The sequence below is a fragment of the Stegostoma tigrinum genome, chromosome 24 (assembly GCF_030684315.1).
Source record: "Stegostoma tigrinum isolate sSteTig4 chromosome 24, sSteTig4.hap1, whole genome shotgun sequence".
NCBI classification, from domain to species: domain Eukaryota; kingdom Metazoa; phylum Chordata; class Chondrichthyes; order Orectolobiformes; family Stegostomatidae; genus Stegostoma; species Stegostoma tigrinum.
Genome location: NC_081377.1, coordinates 20,554,488 through 20,577,322, shown reverse-complemented (window position 1 = coordinate 20,577,322; position 22,835 = coordinate 20,554,488). Strand labels below are relative to the sequence as shown.

Below are 22,835 nucleotides of genomic sequence, written 5' to 3'. Positions count from 1 at the left end.
ATGTCAGTGAACCTGCTCCCTATTAGAGGTGGTAGTAAAATTTTAAAAATTATTTAAAAATAATTAGACTTCAGAGAATGCATTCAGTGCTCAACTTTCAGTAACTCCACCATGACAAGCAGTCATCTCCAACTCTGCTTTGGTTGTTCTGTGCAATTGGTCAATACTCTTTCTCCAGAGGGACCTTTTCTTACCTATGATTCTATCTCATCTCCTGCTATTTTCTTCGCTAAAAGCACGAAGCCGTTCATGCAGGGAGCTCTGCTTGATCATTGCCAATACCCTACTCCTCGATTAGTTCACAGGAAATGCGTTTTAATAGGTTGAGATTGGATACTTCCTTCTTCCCCACAGATCTCAATCAAAAGTAGACTATAAACTATCCTCAGCCTTGTGACACCACCTGCTACATCTCCAATATCACAAATATAATTAGCACCAATTTTCCAAAACAAATAAGGTCAGAAGTCACACAACACCAGGTTATAGTCTAACAGGTTTATTTGAAAATACAAGCTTTTGGAGCCTCACTCCTATTCTGAAGGCTTGTGTTTTGAAATAAAACTGTTGGACTATAACCCGGTGTCATGTGATTTCTGACCTTGTTCACCCCAGTCCAATACCATCACCTCTACAAAGTAAATAGACAAAAGATTTTTTAATTTGGACGTCAGCACAGTTGGCTTCATTTTGGAATAGAAAATCTATTTGGGTGTTGAGAATATTTATTGCCAAAAAGAATTAAGAATCATCTGAAAATATAAAAATTTTATTAGTGATGTCGTCAAGCATCTTGCAACCATTAATTCCTCATTCTCACTGTTTTCTTTTTAAAGTAAAAAATCTATTGCATAGAGAGGGAGAGGAGTGACTGTGATGGAGAGTGTAAGCAGCACATTTTTCTTTTATGTGCATCTTTTTCTTAAACCACATCTGGAAACAATACTTTTGACTGGTAAGCATTCTAAATATCATAAGGTTGAAGGAGATAAAGATTGAATTAATAAAAAAAAGTTATTTTCTTAGCAAATTCTTTTGATAGACTTGGTGAAAAACACACAAAAAGAGAGTGTGGAACAGCCCTTTTCCCCCAAAGGTATTGGTTTTAGGTAGTTTATGCATAAACCATTATTCCTGGGTCTATTCTGTAAAATGATGCACATGCAAATTGTTTCTAATTCTTACACCCAACGAGAATTTAGAAAAAAATTCTCAATATTATATTATGCATTGACAATTACTAAATATTACTTTTAAATAACAATAAAAATTTAACAAATGGATCACCCACTTCTTGAAAGTAAACCAAACAGTACTTAGGTTTAACTGGGAACAAGTGCCACTCACTGACCAATGCTCTGTAAAACATCAATTGTCTCTGGCTATTAGCTCTATGTTTTATACCGTACCTCAATGCTCGGGATCTGGAACACATGGGAGTCTGGGCACTTAGTGGGAGTAGAGGCTTTACTGTTTGTCAACCAAGGTTTGTCATAACAACGGGTGAAGGTCTGTGAGGTGGAGAGGAGGGTAGAAAGGAGGGAGAGCAGATTCAAAACAAAGAGGACAATGGATGGTGAAAGAAAAATGGTTTAAAAGGATGGGTAAGAGAGAACAGGAAGGGATAGGGCAAATGTTAACAGAAAATTAACTTCAAACAATGAAATGGTAAAAATTATAAATAATAAACAAAGGTAAGTGAAAACTATAATGGCTGAAATATTTGAAACTGAGAACAAATTGACAAATTTCATGGATTATGTACACCCTTGCAGAATACTGAACAAGCAGCTTTTTATTATTCTCATTATTAAATATCATAAAAGGATGTTCATCTGTCCAAAATGATACTCATTTATCAAAACTCTGATGTTGTCTCTTCAAACATTAAAACAACCAATATTCATGTTTGAGACTTTCCATTAATAATATATTTTTGTACCAGTCAATATGGGTAAATTGAGTTGCTTGTTAGGTAAGTTTAGTGATGTATTTACCAAAAGAAATTTCACTAATATTGTGGCTCCAAAAGAAACAGAGAATTACAATCTAAGATAACGGAGGGGAGGAAGAATGCAAATTCAAACAGCCGCAGTTTCAAACATGGGTCTGCCCTGGATCTACTCTTGACCTACTGAACTTTGATCATTTCAAACATACATTCTTGTTCACTGTAAGGGTGACATCATTTAAAAATGGAGTACAACAAAATGAAATGCCATGAGATCAAATATTTACATTATAGACATGAATTGCTCTTATGTATATGGCGTATTAGTAACAAACACTTTAAACTGTTTTACAGTAAGAGAATGGGACGATTTTTGTTGTCCTGAGCAGATAGTGCTATCATTATCCCAGTTTCTTGAAACAGCTTTAACAATGCAGCATGGACACTTTACTAATGACACCATCACAATTTGTTTCCAGTTCCAAAGTCGTTTAGAAGCCATTTTAGATAAATGAACACAAGAATGCATTTTCTCTACTCCCTAGTGCTCCATCAACTTTTCACAAATTTAAAAAAAGTCATGAACTGAGAGTGGAAAAAGCACAGTGAATGTAATAACAAATAAGCCAAATGCCACTTTTAATTAAAGACGTGAATGTCTTTTGCGTTATTTGCTCTTCTCCATGATGCTTTAAATTTAAACTGCTAAGTTTCACATCGTGCTATTTTTGCCTGTGTTACAAGGCCTTAGGGATGCTCTAGTTACCATATAAATGGCAATAGCCTCACATTGTACCAATTATATCTTCTTATTGTATCTATTATATTGAACTTATTATACATATTCCACAAAGTGCTGTGAGAGCTTTCAGTTTTATGGCTTCTGCAAATAAGATATTTCCTGTTTTGTGGATCTCATTAAAAATTATTATACCTATTGTGCAAATACAATAGCACAACTGTCAACCATCTCTAATGCTGTCGTGACACTGTCTGCAGCTGCAGTGACAGAATTTTACTGGCATCATGTTCTTACTCAAAAATGTATCCAGTTTATAAATAATACACAGCTATTAAAATTTCATCTAGTTGCGATTTGGACAGTTAAGTTCTCAAACCTCTCCAACTAAAAACGAAGAATTAATATTAAAACACTACTGCAGTATAAAAACAAAATTCTTACTCTGTTTCCACTGGCTGGAGTTGCAGGTGATGATGGCATGGAGGTACAACTATGATTACTGTGGCTGGCACTGGAGCTGGATCGGGTTGGAGATGCAGCCCTGGAAGAAGGTTTAGATTTACGTCCCTTCAATCGGAAGGCAGCCATACCCTGAGAGGCACCTTCTGGCAAGATAAATTTCTCCCGCAGTTCTAAGTTGGTTCGTCCCCTTGCTGAAGGGAAGCAAAAGAAGTTCATACATTGATACTGTGGTTCATGCAGTATTTGAAGGAGAAAGCCAAACAAATCCATTCAAAATTGATATCTGTGAAATCAGCAACTTACATGACATACCAAAAAATTGCAGAACAGTTATAAAATTAATGGATGCAAACTGTAATGGAACTATTGATCATGCAAAAAACTTTCATCAGGTTTGCTTTTCAAAGCAATGGATTTGAATAATATTTATGGAATAAAACAGAAAATGTAACAATACATTTCTAAAAGCTTAGTTGTCTTGGTACTACTTCTCTGGTCTCCCACTAAATCAGTCATTAGGTCATTATTAAAATCAGTTGCTAAATATGCCAATTTGTTAAGGCAATGGATGTGATAATGGGTGAAGGATTTGTAGAAACAGGGTCGTAATGAATAGGTGAGAAGCCAGATTTACATGTCAATTTTGCCATGCTACATGCACTTCCCTCATCTGATCACAGAGCAACATTATGGAAATTCACAAGATGTCCATAGCCTGGATTGAACCACGTCCTCAGCCAGAGGCAAGATTTGGAGATAAGGATAAATTGGAAAGGTATACACTTCTTAAAAACAGGATTTAGTGAGACAAATTGGGAGTCTGATTATCACAACTTCATGAATAGGTTAGAAAAAAAATGTTTGGCCCCTGGGTTATAATTCTGCAATCTGATGAAGTGGATTAATAGATTTAGTATGGTCCTGTCTCAGTTTTCTTCAAAACAAACGAACTTGAAGATCAGAGATAGTGGGAACTGCAGATGCTGGAGAATCTGAGATAGCAAAGTGTAGAGCTGGTTGAACACAGCAGACCAAGCAGCATCTTAGGAGCACAAAAGCTGACGTTTTCTTGGCTCGAAACATCAGCTTTTCCGCTCCTAAGATGCTGCTTGGCCTGCTGTGTTCATCCAGCTCTACACTTTGCTATCTCAAACTTGAAGATCATATGAGCTCCTTCACAGTAGTAACGTAGGCGTTCATTTTTTGAGCTCAGTTTTGTCAGCTGATTGTAAATGCAGATGTAATTTCAAACAAAATCTGAAGCCAAACTAAGAGTTTTTTCTTATATACTTTATCAAATAATAATATTATTGATCATAATTAAATGTCAAATTAGTGATATTTCTTGAATACCTAGGTTATAAGAAGTTAAGATTCATTACTTCTGTAAAACTGAATGCCTTGCAATGGATGTAACCAGTGTAATCAAAGAGTGTCTCAAAGAATGGCCATGAACATATGTCAGAAGTCAAGGAGTTGGGAGCTGCTAATAATCTCAGGGGCAAATTTCTCTTGTGATATTTTATTATGATAAAGATGTCAAATGTAGCAATGGCAAGATTTATGTGGATGCCAATGGGCACATTCAATCTCACTTTGATTCAGTAGTTCTTGTGATGAAATGTTAAAACACAAATAGAGAAAGGTCTAAGAAATAAAAGAATTTGATTGAATTAAGATGATTTAGGCAAAATAGAAAGTAATAAATATTTATCACCAAAATTGCAAAATTCTTTTGACATTTGCTGGTTAGAAAGCCTGAGTATGAAAGCTTGATTAAACAGAAGTGTCAGTAATTCCAGAAACTGGAGTTTGCAGCATGCAGATGATTAACAGAAACTTCAAGAGCTAAGTGAAGAAATTTCAATGTAAGCAATACATGCAAATTTAGAAGATCATATGTACTCTGAATACATAAAACAGCGGTCTGATAAATAGGTGGGTATGGTGTGTATAAATGAATTCTCAAAACAGAACAAATGAAGAATTATTAAAACAATAAGTAAATGATTTAGTAGTTTTTTTGTTAAACAAAACTGTATCTTTACACAGGCAAGTTAGTTATTTTTTGCTCAAAAGGTACCCGTTCTCCGTTGAACAAGTGCACTACTGAGTCACGGACTTTTCTGCTAACTGTAGTAATGATAGCTAGCAAAAAAGAATGCCCACTGAGAACAGATCTGCAGGAGGTAGTTTTACCTTCACACCAAGTGAGATTTTGTGCTGCCCTGTGGTAATGTTAGCGCTATTTGGAAACAAAAAAAATGGGTCAGAAGTGTTCAGTAGAAGTCGGAGTTCATTTTCTCCTTATTTCACCTTTCCAAATCAAACACAGTCACTGATGACAATTAGCTGCATTGTGGATTATAGAAAAGGAAACTAAACTGTAATCACAATTTATGGATTGTCAAAAGATACAGACCGATGACAATGGAAGCCGAAATTAATCGTTACAAAAATCTGCATGAAGAAAAATTGTTCTAGCACTTTACTTCTGGGCAGTCACCTGCATGATTTGATGTAAAACAAAATAAATATTTTGAGTGTAATAACTTAGGAAGTCAGACAGGAAATGATCATTTATTGTTGAACACCAAATTAGAGCTACTAGGTCTTTTTCCAAGGGAAGGGGAATCTAAAACTACAGGACGAAGGTTTAAGGTGAGAGGGGAAAGATTTAAAAGGGACCTAAGGGGCAATGTTTTCACTCAGAGGGTGGTGCATGTATGGAATGGGCTACAACAGAAAGTGGTGAAGGCTGGATGAGTATATGCGTAGGAAGGGTTTAGAGGGACAGTGGCCAAACGCAGGCAAATGGGACTTCATTAATGTAGAATATCTGGTTGGCATGGCCAAGTTGGACTAAAGGGTTGGTTTCCATGCTATGCAACTCTATGACTCTGTGACAAACAGTGCATATGTATTGGAAAACCATCACCTTAGGTTCCCCTCCAAATCACTCAACATCCTGACTTGGAGCTCTCAACCGATTCCTTCACGGTTGCCGAGTTCTTTACTCAGAGTAGTAAGGGCGTGGCATGCCCTGCCTGCAACAGTAGTAGACTCGCCAACTTTAAGGGCATTTAATTGGTCATTGGATAAACATATGGATGATAATGGAATAGTTTAGGTTAGATGTGCTTCAGATTGGTTTCAGAAGTCAGCGCAAGAGAGGGCCGAGGGGCCTGTACTGCGCTGTAATGTTCTATGTGTGATGTACACAGGCTAGTCCTAGCCCGAGACAGACAGCTCATTCCTGGGTCTAATTTATTTTCTATTTATTGATCTTTCGTAATCACTGCACCACAAGCCACCCCTGGTCCTGCTTCATGAACTATTTCTAGATATTTCTGAACAAGCTGTTCAGAGGTGTTTATGGCAAGCACCAAGTGGAACTTGAACATGCATCTCCTAGCTCAGTGGTGGGGATGCTAACAATATGCTACAAGATCTATGAATGTTTTATCATGGATGGAGAAATTTGATTTTTCACAAATATAAACTTAGTTTATCACAGTCAGAGAGGTAGTTCAGCAATAATTATGACTTGCTTTGCCATTAAAATTAGTTGTGTTTCATCTAGTAAGGCATAATTTTTTCCAAGAGGTTTTTCAGTGAGAATAACAGCGTAAAGCATAGAAGCTGATGTGAATTCATGATTTCTGATTGCAATGCTTGCAAGTAGAAATCAACGGTATGACTTAAGGAGGTGGAAGAATCCCTTCCAGAAATTTCAGGACTTCCAAATTTAACAGCAGGGGCAGGTGCCAGAAGTCAATGTCAGTTTCACAATTGCATTGATGGTGAATACTGAAGTTCCAGAGTTGTCATAACTATAAAATCTGGGCAAATAAATTTAAACCTCATGATCAATTTGTTTCACTTATTTCTCGCTCTTCCATATCATTGTTATTTATCTGAACTGGTCATTGAGAGGGCAGATAGTGTGACATGAAAAATGTTTTTGAAAAAAATCCAGCTTTAATTAGCACTCTAAATTAATTATTCTTGTGTGTAAAGGTGAAACAAGTTAGGATGGATTATTGAATGCCAGCATGGGGGAAACAGTCTTATCAGAAATATTAGTCAAAGAACTGTTTTTAGGTCACTAATCTGGACAATAAAACATTCACAGATCGTTAATACACAAGTTACTTGCTATTAAAGGTTCTTTCTTAACCAGTCCAAAAAAAAGTGCAAAAGTGCATTAGTTTTGGATGGCTTCAGTGAAACAGAACAAATGTAATTGTAATGCAGTTAGTGAGCAGTTTTTCATGCAATTTGGAATTAGTGCATTGACACACACACACACACACACACACACACAATAGCCTGGCTCCATAAATCATTCAATAACCAATCCATATTTAATTTCATAACTCACAACTTTCCTCATCCACAGTCTTATGTTTGGGACTGAAGCAAAATGGACTTCATTCACTTTAAATAACAGTCTACCTTACTTTTCCCAGACACAGAACTCTCAATTTACTTTGCTTTATTAAAGACAGGATAAAGGACGGCATTTGGAAAGAATCTGTGTTTCAGTATGTCTCTATAAACAAGGTAATATTCCCATTACACACACATTCCGAGGGTGGGTTACTAGACCCGAAACGTTAACTGTTTCCTCCTCCACAGATACTGTCAGATCTGCTGAGCTTTTCCTGCACTTTGTTTTTGTCCCTGACTTACAGCATCCGCAGTTCTTTTGGTTTTTATTTAATATTCCACTAGTTTTCTTACAGCTCTCAATTATTTAGGAGAGAAAGAAAATTATGTTAAAGTGTATCATTCGGCAAGTCACATGCAAACAGAATGCTTTAGCTAGAAGTTTTCCTTTCTGTGGTAACTTGGAAAATAAAAGTAAATCTTCTTTCAGTAAGCTCTTTCCTTGCGACCAAGGATAATTTATAGAAGATGCAAGATATATTAAGAAACTCATCTGAATCTGGAAATGCAATTTAGGTCAAGACTGTCTGGGCAATGTAAGCCATCCAATTATATTTAAAATCAGCTTTGTTTGACTCAGGTGTTATAAAGCTGGGTACTCATAAATAACATTTGAGCTTATCCAATATTAACATTTCTTTACACAAAAACTTGACCTTTCTGACCAAATGTCTTCTACCCAAAGCCTTCTCTGGTAAACTATTCCTCAACGTCTTTAACTATTTAGCAAAATGCTGCCCGATTTGAATTTCCATTTTACTTTAGCTTTTGCCACCTAGCATTTCAAGCCTTTGAGTGAAACTTTTCATCAAAATCAACTTTGTTTCTTGATTTCTGCCCCATCTTAAAATCAAAATCCAAATAAAAATAGGGTATTTACTTGATCAGAGTTCAAATTAGGACTGTGTAAAATAGCATAAGCTAAAAGGTTGTAATTAAAATAGTGAATTCTGAGAACCTGGCTGTGGTACTGCGTGCACAAGATCAGTCCATTAATGTGGCTGAAAAAAAAAACAAAGCCAAAGCCATTCACAGGGAGGAGAGGAAAATAACAAGCTGGACAGAGAAGAATTGCCAACCTATTGGAGACTGATTAGAAATCGAAGAATTCGATTCCGACTGTAACAATTTTTTCCCCTGATGAACTAGAAAGAAATGACAGAAAAATCTGAAGCTCATCTAGTCAGACTGACTGGAAAAGAACAGCAGAATCATTTACTTGATGAACTTGCACGTGTCAACATTTTAACCATTTTTCCATAAATAAATTCCATTTCTTTCTGAACTATACTGACCAAAATAGGTCTGGATTTTAAAGTAGCAATTAAAAATACACAGAAGAATCTGAACAATGTAGTACCCTGGAACTCCTAGGTGCTCTGACGGGGATCTATATAGAAGCCTGTCAGTTTGAACTCCTGCAATCAATCATGCTGCTCAAGAGGCATTTCCTTTACAGGAGGGGATCTAAACAGAAGTGTCAGTGACCTTGAGTTTCTTTTTATTGTTGGTTCTATGTAGAGACATGTGGTGAAATTTTGAAGTATACCTTCAAATCTTCTTTGAGGAAAAGTAAAATTAATGAGGTTTCAAAGAGAAAGTAAAAATAATTTGGAAAGACTAAAAACAAACAAATACGGAAGTAGGATAGGTGTGAGGATTAACAGGGGGACAAAATATTACTGTTGGCCAAATTGGTGTCAATGTGAAAAATAAAACAAAAATCTCAATACTCTTAGAAATCAATATGTCAAGGTATGGAAGTAAACATGGGGGAAAAGATACTTGGAGCATGCTGCGTAAAACCAGGTATTCCAACCATTGGTTCTTTCCTGTAAATATTTAACATGGTAACTATTTGAATTTAACTTCTGCTTTGCAGTTTTTTTTAAAAAGGACCATTCTAATCGAAGATCCATTTCTGTGCGCTGCCATTTCCCCTGCTGCCATTCATTTCACAATTTACTCATCAAAAGTTTGAGTTCCAGGGTTCTTTTGAACTCTAGCTCACCAAGTTCAACAAACTTGTTCAAATTGGAAATTTTTTTGTAGGACTGATAACCACAATAACATGCCAATAGTTAATTCTACTTCAGTAAATTACTCTCATGTCTGTCAATCAGTTATAGTACATATACAGCAGTTTGATGTGGATATTTGATTTCTATTTGAATCTTAATTTTACTAAAATCAAATCTGCATTAATATTCTTGGTTGTAGATATTCATTTCCAAATAAACGTTTTTGAGACAAGTTGGCTGGGTTTCAGTGAGCATGTGTTTGAATATTTGAGATTCCTCTACTAGCATCGGTAGACGCATCTGCAACTGTCTGTCCCAATCTTTCAACTGAAGCAAGTAGATTAGAGAAGCATAGTCATATAGGGTCAAAAGAATGATTCTTTGTATAAAAAAAGACTTCTTCGTAGCCTGTGATCAACAGAAGATGCGTGTGCAAAAGGTCAATTCTGGAGCCAATTCCCTAAAATATATAAACAAGGTCTTTGAAAACTTTGTTTTAATTAAAAGGTAGGACATCTAACGATCTCTATCATACCTGAGCTTTCTTGTAAGCATGTGCAGAACACAGATTTGCAGTATGTGCAAGATCAAGTAGAAAATCATCTTCAGACAGATAAAACAGATAAGAGCCTTAGCAGCTTACAAAGTGTTAGAGAACTAGGAAACAGAATTCCAGAACTTTTAGTTCTTGTCTTCAGTTAAGTTAGTTTGAATAGTAAAGTGTTCATGTACTTCTGAATTTATTCTTTTATGAGTCACAGAGTGACTTATATCTAACATACATTCCAAATATAACTAGAAATTTAGTGCAGGAAGCCATTTAGTTCATCTTGTCCATGTCAGTTCTTTGTCAAATTACACTGAACTGCTCTCTATTTGTTCCCCCATACATCCCAGTATTTTCCTCTGTTTCAAATATTTGTTTGATCCTCTTGCAAAAGGTGCAGTATTCTTTGTCATTATGGTATATGGTCCAACTACCTGCCATTTGAAGGATTTCTTCCTAATCTTTCCCTTCACTGAGATAATTGATGATACCTTTGCAATTCATCGTCTAAAATGGACAACATATTCGAGTATCACCATGACAACATTTCTCAAATAACAATAAGTCTGTTCCAGAGGTCATTCTGGCAAAACAATTCTGTGCCGGCTTTGCGGCTATAACATTTTTATTGTTAGAAGCCTAAAAACAGCATAAAAAGCTGGCCTTAAACAACGTTTTCGATAAACTGATCGTCACTGGGGGTCAGTTAGTTGGAAGGCTCAATTGTAATCAGAACGATGCCAATTGAAGTTCAGCTGCCACGCTGGCTGAGGCTACCATGAAGGACTCTCCAACACAACTTCTCTCCTCAGGTTAAACCATCATCAGTTGTCTCTCTCTAATAAGAGAGCACCCCAAGGTCCGGTACGACTATGGTGATTTTTTTTTTTTTTACTGTTTTACTTTCTCCCATTACCCTTTTATTAAACACAAAATTTGTCAGCCTTTCATGAAAATCACTTCATCCACTCACATTCTGTCTTTCAGGGAACTCTGTTTTGGAGTCCCTTCTATTTTGTTCCTTTATCCCAACCTTTGTCTTTCCATTGACTGTACACCCATATATCTCTCTATTTTCCTAACATCTACTCATATCACTAACCTGTCTTTGCTTTCCTGACATGTTGTATAGTCCTCATCACTGTTGGCAAAGCCCTATTGTGTTATAATATATCCAATCGTGTATACTACAAGTCTAATTATTGTAAGTAAAAGCAATTACACTAAGATATATTAAATTATGCTGTCATGATTCCAGTTTAAGTCTGATTTCTGCAGCTCTTATTATAACTTCGTACTAAAACAGTACTGAAACAGCACATTATTATATAATTCCCAAAAGACATCAGCAAGAATCGAGTCACAAAATCAATTTTATAAAACACAGCTTATATTTTCTGAAAGAAAAACAATAATAGAACTGCCTTCCTTATGTGACATAGGTAAAAGTACAGGAGAATGGCTCAAACAATCATTGTTTATTTTCCCATAAAATAAAGCATCTCAGATCTGAGGTCCGAGCACTGAGGTGCATTCTTCATAACTTATTCAGTCCATTTCAACTGCTTATCATCTTACCTATAAACTGCATTGCACATTAGTGGACCTTGTAGAAAATAAATCATGTGTTGGAACAACGCGGAAGAATGCATCAGCTACAGGTAATGATAGGAGCAGTAAAGATGTAAGCATCCACACTCATTTGATCTTACCTCTGCAGGGATCATTTTTTACTAAGAATTCATCCAATGCCATCCAGCCTCCTCCAACACGGACCATTACGGTGCTTCGCAGTATACGCACCAGGCGCAACTGCTGAGAATCCCCAAACTGTAGGATCAAAAAATTGAATCTTAATTCTAAAGCACAAAAACTGCAGCTTCTCAAATAAAAGCAAAATATGGCAGATGCTGAAAATCCAGAACAAAAATAGAAAATGAAGATACACTGAGCAGGTCTAGCAGCATCTGTGAAGGGACAGGCAAAGTCAAAGTTTTGAGACAAATACAATCTTCTGAACAGCTAGAATTCCAGTTCTGAAGCATAATCATATATTATGCTAGAAAACCGGCTGAGTACCTTCAGTATACAAAAAAAGTAAGTTCTGGAGAAACTCAGCAGGTCCGGTAGTAAATGTCGACAGAAGAATGTTACGAGTCCAGTGACCATCAGAACCTGATAGAACTGGGCTTGAAATGCTAACTGCTTTTCTCTCTACAGGTGCTGCCAGACCTGCTGAATTTCAGCAGCGCTTTGTTTTTGTTTCAGATTTCTACCATGCATGATTCTTTGTTTTTAATTTGAGTATTTCTAGTACTTTGTTTTAACTGACACATTTCAGGTGGCCTTGAGCCAATTTCCACCCATTACATATTTTCCCCTCTTGTTTATCTAGAAAAGGGAATGGCCTATTTTAAATTCTCTGCCAGTGTTATTCAAGTTGTCCAAGCAGTAGGTTGACAGTAGATTGGCAGTAGGTTAAAGCAACTTAACTATCTATTGAGTGGAGTCATTTTTCTTTAAACTCAATAACCACCCTAAAACCAGACCTAAGCTAAAAATGCCAAAAGCAGTTTTAAGATAAATCAGATAGCAAAAAAACAAGATGTTTGGAGCCTGGAAGTGGCCATGAGAAACTTTTGGCTTGTAGAATTTTAAAATCAGTAATGAAATAGACATCCCAACCAAATTATGGGTTAATCCACAGATAAATTTATGATTTAAACCAGCAGCAGTGCCTTATATAGTGAAAATCCCTTTACTACTTTCAAAATTTAACTGCATATGATTTAATTTTCGCATCCTCCACATATTTACTAAAAAATACCCTACAAAATTTGCACAGTTCAGAAACTTAAAATAGAAGATAACAAGTTAAATGTTCACTACACCGGTAAGAATAATTGTCTTTTAAAAGGGTTACATTCCAGATGAATTGCAATTGAGTTGTTCACGGATATGATTTCACTTTTCTCGTTAAGTGTAATGTGCAATGCTGGTTTAATCCATTTAACTAACTTACCAGTGGTTCATTTCATGTGAGGGCTATTATGGCAGGTAAGTTCAATTGCATTTATGACCTTACAAATATGATTAATAACAGAGGTAGGTTTTATTTGTAATCTTGAATGCATTCCAAAATAAGCCTTGCACCACAAGTAGTAACTGTACATTTGTGTTGGTGAAAGGGCAAGATAATCAACTTTTTTATTATACGGGCTTAAAATAGGAATTGCACCACTAGTGCTTAGCAGAATAAAATCCTATTTCACAGGTACAGGAAAAAGATACATACAACAGGAATGTATGCATTGTGAAATCATTAAATAACAAATCTAATCTACAAACACAGATTCTCTCGTGTTCATTTGTGAGCCAGTATGCTTTGCAGAAATTGAAGTAGCAACCTTGCATTTTACTGCTATTTGTGATGACATCATGTCTCCTTTCATCCACTGCATTATAAAACCTTGCACGCAATTTTTCTTCACACAAAAGACGGTTTTGATGATACAGTAAAATTTTCCAGAAGTTTAATTTCAAGGGATGCAGAATCTAAGTTGGATGTAATTTTGATATCCTAAGGAAATGCCACTGATGACTGGCAAAGGATTCTGTTTGCACGAACTATTTAAATTTAATCTTCAAGGGCAAATTCAAACAACTTTCAAAAATATTAAAATGATTTTTGCAGGATTCTTAAAAAACATACTTCACACATAGCCTATATAATAAAACAAATAGCTCAGACAAAATAAACAATTACTGAAAGACACAGTCATCCACAGAAGAATATTAAAGTACCTAACATACCCATACAAGCCTAATGAATTTGAAGCCTTTCAATAATCACCCATTATCAATAACTTATTCTATAAATATTCATCAAACTGTAAGGAATTTAAGAAAGCCCATGGATCTGTTTTGCTACATGCAATAAATCAAAACCATTTATCCCAAGACAGATCTCACTGCACGTGATAAACAGATGCAACAGTTACTTAAAAATAATTGTGGGCCATGTACAGACTTCAAATACATTTTTTTTTTAGAAAGACAAATGTGTTATTGCTTCTTGGCATTCCTTGTAGATAGTGTACATAAATTAATGACCAGACAATTAAATTCAGAAACAAATAGGGTAACTGATACATAATGTAAATTAACAGATCCCAATATAAACCAAGCAAGAGTTAACACAGAAATCTCTTCAAACAATTTTTTTGGGAGGCAGAATTCATTTCCAAATCAATCTTTAAATAATTATATACTCATCAACGTATAACCGTCACATCCCTATAAGCTTACAAAATGGCATGCAAATTGGTGATCTGCTATCAGGTTAATTAGTGTATTGGTAAGCAATCTGTCTCAGGGTAAAAACATGTGACCAGACTTATGCAAACATTAAACTATAAATTGGCTATTCCTATAGTCCATGTGTAATAAAATCTAAACATTTTGCAATTGTGCACAATTTAATGTACCATATTTTAATTAGTAAATCAATATCTACATGGATTCCTTTACTTTTCATCATATTGAATAAATCTGGTGGCAAGAACTTCTCCAAATAAGTATCACACAGTGTTCCTGAAAAGTCACCATTTCTGTGTAACTATACAAAGATACTAAGATCTTACAAGGAGACCACCTCAAGGAGGGAGTTCTGATTGATATAAATATTCATTATTGCAACCTTTTAAGATTTTGGAATTCAACATTTTGAAACTCCTCCGTAAATGACATGCTAGTGCTAAACGCTGAATTTGTCCTAAAATAGAATCTTCTTTAAACATCATCTGAAATGCTGGCATAATTGTGTTGTATATCATTGAAAGGTATGGTCCTCGAAACTAAGCCAAACACTGTGTAACAGTTTATTTTGTATACATGAAGATTCAGTGTGTGGAATCAAAATGATTTTACAGAATTAATCTAACAATCTTAGATGACATTTGAGCTTGATTCACCTTCCCTCAAAAATTGATGCATGCAGTGTAGACTGCATTTACGCTAAGAGTCTGTTAAGTTTTCCTTGGAATAACCCCACAAATTGCTCAACCAGAATACAGTGATGTACCAGATCTCCTGTAGTTTAAAGCTTTAAGAGTGACTGAATATTCTCTCAACTATTCAAAGTATTTTGACACAACCAGACTTGGGTCACTAATTTTAATGGCTTCACAAGTATTGATATTGCTGTTTAATATGAAAAATGCAACATTTGTTTCTCAACTTAATTAACAATTCTTAAAACATTTAAAATGGCATTAAAGATTTATTCATACAGGAGTCTGAAACATCAAACAGGCTGCTTCAGTACGATGGCTAAATGGTGAGTGTGAGGGTTATACCAAAATATTGTGGTCAGCATGCAATTTTCTGGCACAAAGAAAATCTCTGCACTAGTAATTTATTTAATGCCATCATCTACATGTTTAATATTTTTTACTTTTTAGGTATATTTCATAAGTAATCACACAAATTTTATTTTTTAAAATATATTTTGCCAATTATTTTGGAATGGTTAACAGAAATTTTCTTGGTGCTCCGTGGAAGATAGTAAGAACCCTTGGCATGCAGATCAGAGTGAACATTCACAGCATGTGTCATATATTCTTTAGCACACTGAGTGCACAGTACCTGGTTTCCAAGGAAGAACTACATCCAGCAAAAGAAATATGAACAAAAAGAGAGAAGACTTTTAGAAATACGCAGTAAGCACATTCAAAAATAAAACTTCGTTGCAATGGGACAAACACAGTATACAGTAGAATAAAGTGCTCCAATTTATTAAACATACGGCAATCCAAAAACCTGAATTCATTTCCCCATTCTAAGTTCAATTATAAACATTCATTTTAACCAAACCAATTTATTCAATCTAGAATGGCCTGATCATTTATATTATGACTCAACATCTTTAATCAGTTTTCAATGATGCTCTCTTTACATGAATCTGCTTTGAAAGAAGTTTGCTATATTCAATAATCAGTGTTGTCCTTGAGTGAACAAACAGAAAGCCAGTTACTACTCATGTGGTTGATGATGCTTTTGTTATTTCTTCTTCCCACGATCCTGGGTTATGTGTACAATCACAATGAAAAAATTCAAATATATTTGGTAACTATTATTTCCTCTTGGGTCGAACTTGATCATCTTTAGTTGCAACTTTAGAAATTAGAAATTAAGAAATTCAGAAAACTGAAATAAGCAAACTGAAAGAAATGAGCTTTCTTTCCATCCTCTTCTGAACCTCACTGAACTAGATGTTTTGCTGACCAGTTAAAGCACAGTTACAGTGACTTTGCAGTCGGATATGGAAACAAAATATGTGACAGTTAACAATCTTTCATGCAAGAACTCCGGCAAGTTGAATAAATGTCATAAATAAGATGGAAAAGTGGAACTTTGTAACCAACTGTATTTAGGTACAGACTCGTCAAGATAAGAACGAGTTATGAGGAAGCTCACTACCAGCTTCCCAAGAACATCTAAGGATAGACAATAAATGCTGGCCATCCAATGACAGCCACTTTCCACAAATGAATTTATAAAAACTGATCAATTAAAGTGATTTCTTGAAATAAATATTTCATTTGTATCTGCTTTTGGATAAAACCACAGCACTGGAAATTCTCATTCATTATAACAACAAACATCCGTGAACAGGATGTTCATTGCTGGAATATATATTCAACCCAGTAGGGAATATATGAAAACACATTAAAGTGATTGCTTAAAAGCAATTGGTCTGAGAGAGTGATGTTTCACAATGCAATTTGCAGGAATACATTTGTGATCTTCCAATATAATACATGAGTAAAATTTCACTATGCTGTAGAGAAATAATCAGATGCCAAACTCCATTCTAATTGAAATGTTTTCAAACAGTTTATAAAAAAAAAATACAAAGAGGCTGACAGAAACTGTTCAGATTCAGTCACTGAGAACCCTGATCACACTGCTCCAGCCCTGCCGGACTTCACACTGAGCAAACATGCAAAGAACTAACTTTTGAAAGAGATTTAGAAGGTTTTAAGTACACAAATGGGAGATTTTCTGCTTTCTAAAGTAACAAATAGTCTGTACAGTGTTCACAGGGATGCAGCACATTTTATAGCAAACCTTGTTCAACATGGCCTCTCCAAGGAGTTTTTGTTTAAAACTTCACTTCAGAATTAGGTGAGTTTACTACGGCTTTACGTCTCTGGTTTAGCTTTGCATTTCTGGTCTTTCGTGTAAGTCTACTCAAAACAAACAAATAGCACATCTTTTGGATGCTGTTAAACTCTTCCATGCTAAAGGAATGTTACCTATTAGTTAGCACAGACTGTTCAGAATTATTAGCTTCAAAGCATGCTGTCCACCTCTGAACTTATCATGGTGTGAAGACGGAACTAGAAGAAACCAAAGTCTGTCACATATATTAATACCTCTGATATATAAAAGCTGCTTAAGTAACATCTACAATATAGAAGTGATCCATATTACATTTTCTCTTGCTAGGAGCAACTTCTATCATAATCTTCCGCTGAAAGGGTTGGACATTACATGTCCCTGTTGACTTTGCTTGAATGCAGTGTAGGCAGAGTAGCTAGCCCATCACTTTCCACCCACTTCTGAGCTCACCATCAAAATACAAGATACAACAAAAAGGTATATACAATCGATTAGAGTCAACTGAATTTGTTTAAAAAGAAAAAACAAAAATCAACAGATTCTGATATGTTGCACATGTCAAAATATAGTTGGTGGACAGATAAATAAGAATGGGATTCTATTAATTCAAAAGTAGTTTATAAAATGCTGGGAAGAAAGGAGTAGGGTACTGTCTTCAGAGGTGTGCTTTGGGCATCAGAAGCACCCCCTCCATTCACCCTACCTCAAAGTTACTAACTTCTTCCTTCCCAGCCTCCTGCTGTGCAAATCTCAACCCTGAACCCCTCCGTAACTTTTTCAAACATTCCCTGACCCAATTACCCAGATTTACCATTGGCCAGGTTCCGAGGCCATTTCAGAGTTGGCCTGCCTGCAGCACCTCATGCTTGCTGGGTAGGCTTTTGATTGTTGAGTTGGTTTCCAGCCAATCTTTGTCTTGTGTACCCTTCCTCACTTCTCCTGTCCTTCCCTAAGTTACCCTCCTGTAAGGTTGCAGGCTCAAGTATCCCAACTGCAAAGATGATGGTTTATCAGAATAGCTGAAAGAATTACAGGAAAAAGGTCAAAATTTTTATGACGTGTCATATTCAATTAAGATGAGGAAACTCCAAACAAACTCAGCCACATGCATTGTACAAATGCCACTTTGTGCTGATTTTCATTGAATTAGTAGTGGGGCACTGCCCTCAGCATGTATGGCGTATGGAGGGAAATCTTGGAATCTTTCCCGCTATCCAGTGACTCTCCTGGTGTAACACATATTCATGTGATTTAGATTTGCAGCTCAGTTTCTCTGATGTGCTTCACTGGATTATTCTATCATCATCTGACGTTAAGATTCATAACTAAATAATAGCTGCTACAGTAAGTGCTAAGGACTCTGGAAACATACTCAAGGAGTCAAAACTCTAGATACAGAGGGGAGAGCGGAAAAAAATCTCAGAAGATGTACGATTCAATTAGACATTCATACTGCAGTTTATGTTGATCTAACAGGGCTAATGGGTTTATTTAATACTGTTTACTGACTTCTCAGATTTACATTCAGCACAATGCTAGTGGTGAAGTTCTAAACTTGATACAAATATCTAATTTTCTAATAATGAAAATATTATAAACCAGAGTAACATAATAGTTTAGGAAAAAACTCATTACACAATTAGATTACTAATTAATAACATCTCATCTTTAAAATCCCCTACAAAATTCTTCTCCCTTGTTTGTGGAATGCGATATTGCATGATAAGCATGAAATATTGATGCAGGATAATAGAATAAACAAATTGCAGTGGAGATAATGAAATAGGAAATTTGTCAACTGCAAAAAGATGGTGGAATTATATTAAAAAGATTAACTGTGGCATAATTTAGACAGTTTGACAGGTACAAGTTTCTAAATGGTGATTGCTCATTGTTTGCAACACAAATACACAGCATCTGCTAGTCTTCAATAATTTAGTTTGGTTATGTGTTACAGTTCTTTTGGATAGCTTCATCAACTGAAGAAATATCCAATACATTTATATTAAATCAATCACACTTTAATCAAGATATGTGCAGGAAATGTTAAAGTCTGAAAGTTTATGACACTTATTAAATTCCTTTCTATATTCATTTTGTAGGAATTTCTGGGAGATGAAGGTTTAATTTTAGATGTGAGAGAAAATACTGCCTGTATGGCTTGAGCTAATGAGAACCACATGCACGATGGATTGTGTGTGTGTTAAAGGTAAACTACTCGGCTTGTGACTAGAGGTTGGAACCACAACTGTCGAGTTAATGAAATACTGACAATAGATAACAAGATGTGAACATGGCAACATTCAATCCCTTGCAGTCAGCAGCTGTATGACCCTAGAAAGGCTCTTTCAGCACAAATTACAAAACATAGGGTAGAAAGGATTCACGAGCATCTGTAGCTGCTGGATTCAGTGGGGACAGAAGAACTATCTGAAATGGATGTTGACTGCCTTTGTCTAGTGCAACTGGTTGTTTGTTATAATATCTGATATCATTGCATTAAATGTGTCCTTGTCCCAAATGTATTGTCTGGTGTCGGAACCTCTGACACGGGCCTCTGCCATGAGTATGAAAACAATAAAAATGCATCCAACAAAATGCAAGATAATAAAGTGTGAAGCTGGATGAACACAGCAGGCCAAGCAGCATCTCAGGAGCACAAAAGCTGACGCTTCGGGCCTAGACTCTTCATCAGAGAGGGGGATGGGGTGAGGGTTCCGGAATAAATAGGGAGAGAGGGGGAGGCGGACACAAGATGGAGAGAAAAGATGATCGGTGGAGAGGAGAGTATAGGTGGGGAGGTAGCGAGAGGATAGGTCAGTCCAGGGAAGACGGACAGGTCAAGGAGGTGGGATGAGGTTAGTAGGTAGGAGATGGAGGTGCGGCTTGGGGTGGGAGGAAGGGATGGGTGAAAGAAAGAATAGGTTAGGGAGGCAGAGACAGGCTGGGCTGGTTTTGGGATGCAGTGGGGGGAGGGGAAGAGCTGGGCTGGTTGTGTGGTACAGTGGGGGGAGGGGGACGAACTGGGCTGGTTTTGGGATGCGGTGGGGGAAGGGGAGATTTTGAAGCTGGTGAAATCCACATTGGTACCATTGGGCTTCAGGGTTCCCAAGTGGAATAGGAGTTGCTGTTCCTGCAACCTTTGGGTGGCATCATTGTGGCATTGCAGGAGGCCCATGATGGGCATGTCATCTAAAGAATGGGAGGGGGAGTTGAAATGGTTCGTGACTGGGAGGTGCAGTTGTTTATTGCGAACCGAGCGGAGGTGTTCTGCAAAGCGGTCCCCAAGCCTCCGCTTGGTTTCCCCAATGTAGAGGGAGCCACACCGGGTACAATGGATACAGTATACCACATTGGCAGATGTGCAAGTGAACCTCTGCTTAATATGGAAAGTCGTCATCTTGGGACCTGGGATAGGGGTGAGGGAGGTGGTGTGGGGGCAAGTGTAGCATTTCCTGCGGTGGCAGGGGAAGGTGCCGGGTGTGGTGGGGTTGGAGGGCAGTGTGGAGTGAACAAGGGAGTCATGGGGAGAGTGGTCTCTCCGGAAAGCAGACAAGGGTGGGGATGTAAAATGGTCTTAAGTGGTGGGGTCAGATTGTAGATGGCGGAAGTGTCGGAGGATGATGCGTTGTATCCGGAGGTTGGTGGGGTGGTGTGTGAGAGTGAGGGGGATCTTTTTTGGGCGGTTGTGGCGGGGGCGGGGTGTGAGGGATGTGTTGCAGGAAATGCGGGAGATGTAGTCAAGGGCGTTCTCAACCACTGTGGGGGGGAAAGTTGCGGTCCTTGAAGAACTTGGACATCTGGGATGTGCGCGAGTGGAATGCCTCATCGTGGGAGCAGATGCGGCGGAGGCGGAGGAATTGGGAATAGGGGATGGAATTTTTGCAGGAGGGTGGGTGGGAGGAGGTGTATTCTAGGTATCTTGGATTCTCCAGCATCTGCAGTTCCCATTACCACTCCAACAAAATGCATCTGTTTTTGAACCTTCAAATAATGCTCCAAATAAAGCAGATATTTTTCTCCCCCACTGAAAAGTTTAAGGGTTTTCAAAACTGGTGGAGATTATAGAAGGTATTATTCATCTTTCAATGGGCAATTTGCTTACTCTCTAGTAAGTTGAATGGATCTCATAATTAATTTAAGAGTTAATTATATTTAAATAGCACACTTCTATCTCCTGCAAGAAATAAATTCAATACTTCCTATGCTCTACTTAATAATTAAGCAACAAAGATAATGCGATTTATCTGGAATGGCACATTTAGCAAGCTATGGGAGGTTCATTGATGACTTCAGTTCTGGCATGGAACATACTTGTTTGGTCATGGAAGATACCTGTTCAGCATCCTTACCTTTAAAGTATGCATTTACTCGATAGAAATTACTTTAGGGAATACACAGAATCTACACCATATATTCATAGTGTCTTAAATTTTTAGAAAAATAAACTTCTAAAGTGAAATAAATTTCACAATTTACTTCCTTCAAAAGAAAAAAAATTAAGAAAGAGGTATAATAAAGAATTGCTATTTTTATGTTTACAAACATGCATGTTTCATAAAAAATTGGATTTAAATATGCCAAAATGTTTCTTTTTAAACTTGCAAATACATTTAACTTACTCTGTATTTGTTTTCTCCAATTTGCTCTACCTGAAATCGTTTTGCACATTTACATTGTGCCACTTGCCGTGTTACCTACAAAACAAAATTTTAAAATTAAACATTATAATTGTACAATAAGTAAAAATTATAATACTATCAGCAGATTTGTGATAGCTCTCATGAGTAAATTTAACCTCTACATGAAAAACTACCATCTCAAATGCATACAATTCTTTTTAGGATTATGATTTCTAAGAGTGAGTCATGTAAAGAAGATCCTATAGGGAACTGGAACATAGACATCCTGAAGGTCAACTGATTGCCTTTGGGATTTACTGAAGCAGAGGGGAGGGCATTATTGATGATGTAGATTGAGTAACATGTTTGGATGGGATAGACAGATTAATTGATGTTTTCCCCACCTTATGCACATAACTACTGCACTTCCTAATTCACTACGTACTGCAGAAAATAAAAATCCTATTATTTAATAAATAATGCTTTTTCCCTAATTTTAAAAATTTGCTGGCTTTTAGTCCTTAACCCTAAATATAGGAATTATACATTGACCACAGAGAAGCAAAAGGGTACAAACCTCATCCTCAATTTTGTCAGCATCAGTCACAGGTCGGTAGGCATCTTTATTTGGGTGAAGTGCAGCCACAAATTCATAATAATCAATGTAACCATCTCCATCTCGGTCAAAGATGTCAGCAACCGCAGTCATTTCCAGTTTACTGGTGGGGAACTCTGAAAAGTGGAAAGTGGAACATAGAGTCGACTAATTTTACAAATGATTTTCACTAGCTTTCAAGTTTTTTTTGCCTTATATCTTCTTTCTCATCCTATAATTGCTTAGCCTTCATGCTAA

General features: G+C 36.6%; 1 protein-coding gene across 19 annotated transcripts in view; it reads right to left on the bottom strand.

Moving 5' to 3' along the window:
- The window catches only part of macf1a (microtubule actin crosslinking factor 1a), a 545,346-nt gene that overhangs the window by 5,465 nt on the left and 517,046 nt on the right, over positions 1-22,835 (bottom strand). For 9 of the 19 annotated variants that reach the window (XM_059654271.1, XM_059654282.1, XM_059654274.1 and 6 more), the window contains 7 exons: positions 22,560-22,714; positions 21,983-22,057; positions 15,822-15,839; positions 11,888-12,005; positions 8,687-8,752; positions 3,135-3,346; positions 1,410-1,511 (listed from right to left, as the gene is read on the bottom strand). In XM_059654271.1, the coding sequence (XP_059510254.1) occupies positions 1,410-1,511; positions 3,135-3,346; positions 8,687-8,752; positions 11,888-12,005; positions 15,822-15,839; positions 21,983-22,057; positions 22,560-22,714 (746 nt within the window). The remainder of the gene's footprint in view (positions 1-1,409; positions 1,512-3,134; positions 3,347-8,686; positions 8,753-11,887; positions 12,006-15,821; positions 15,840-21,982; positions 22,058-22,559; positions 22,715-22,835) is intronic. The other 10 variants (XM_059654281.1, XM_059654285.1, XM_059654286.1 and 7 more) reach the window with 6 other exon arrangements.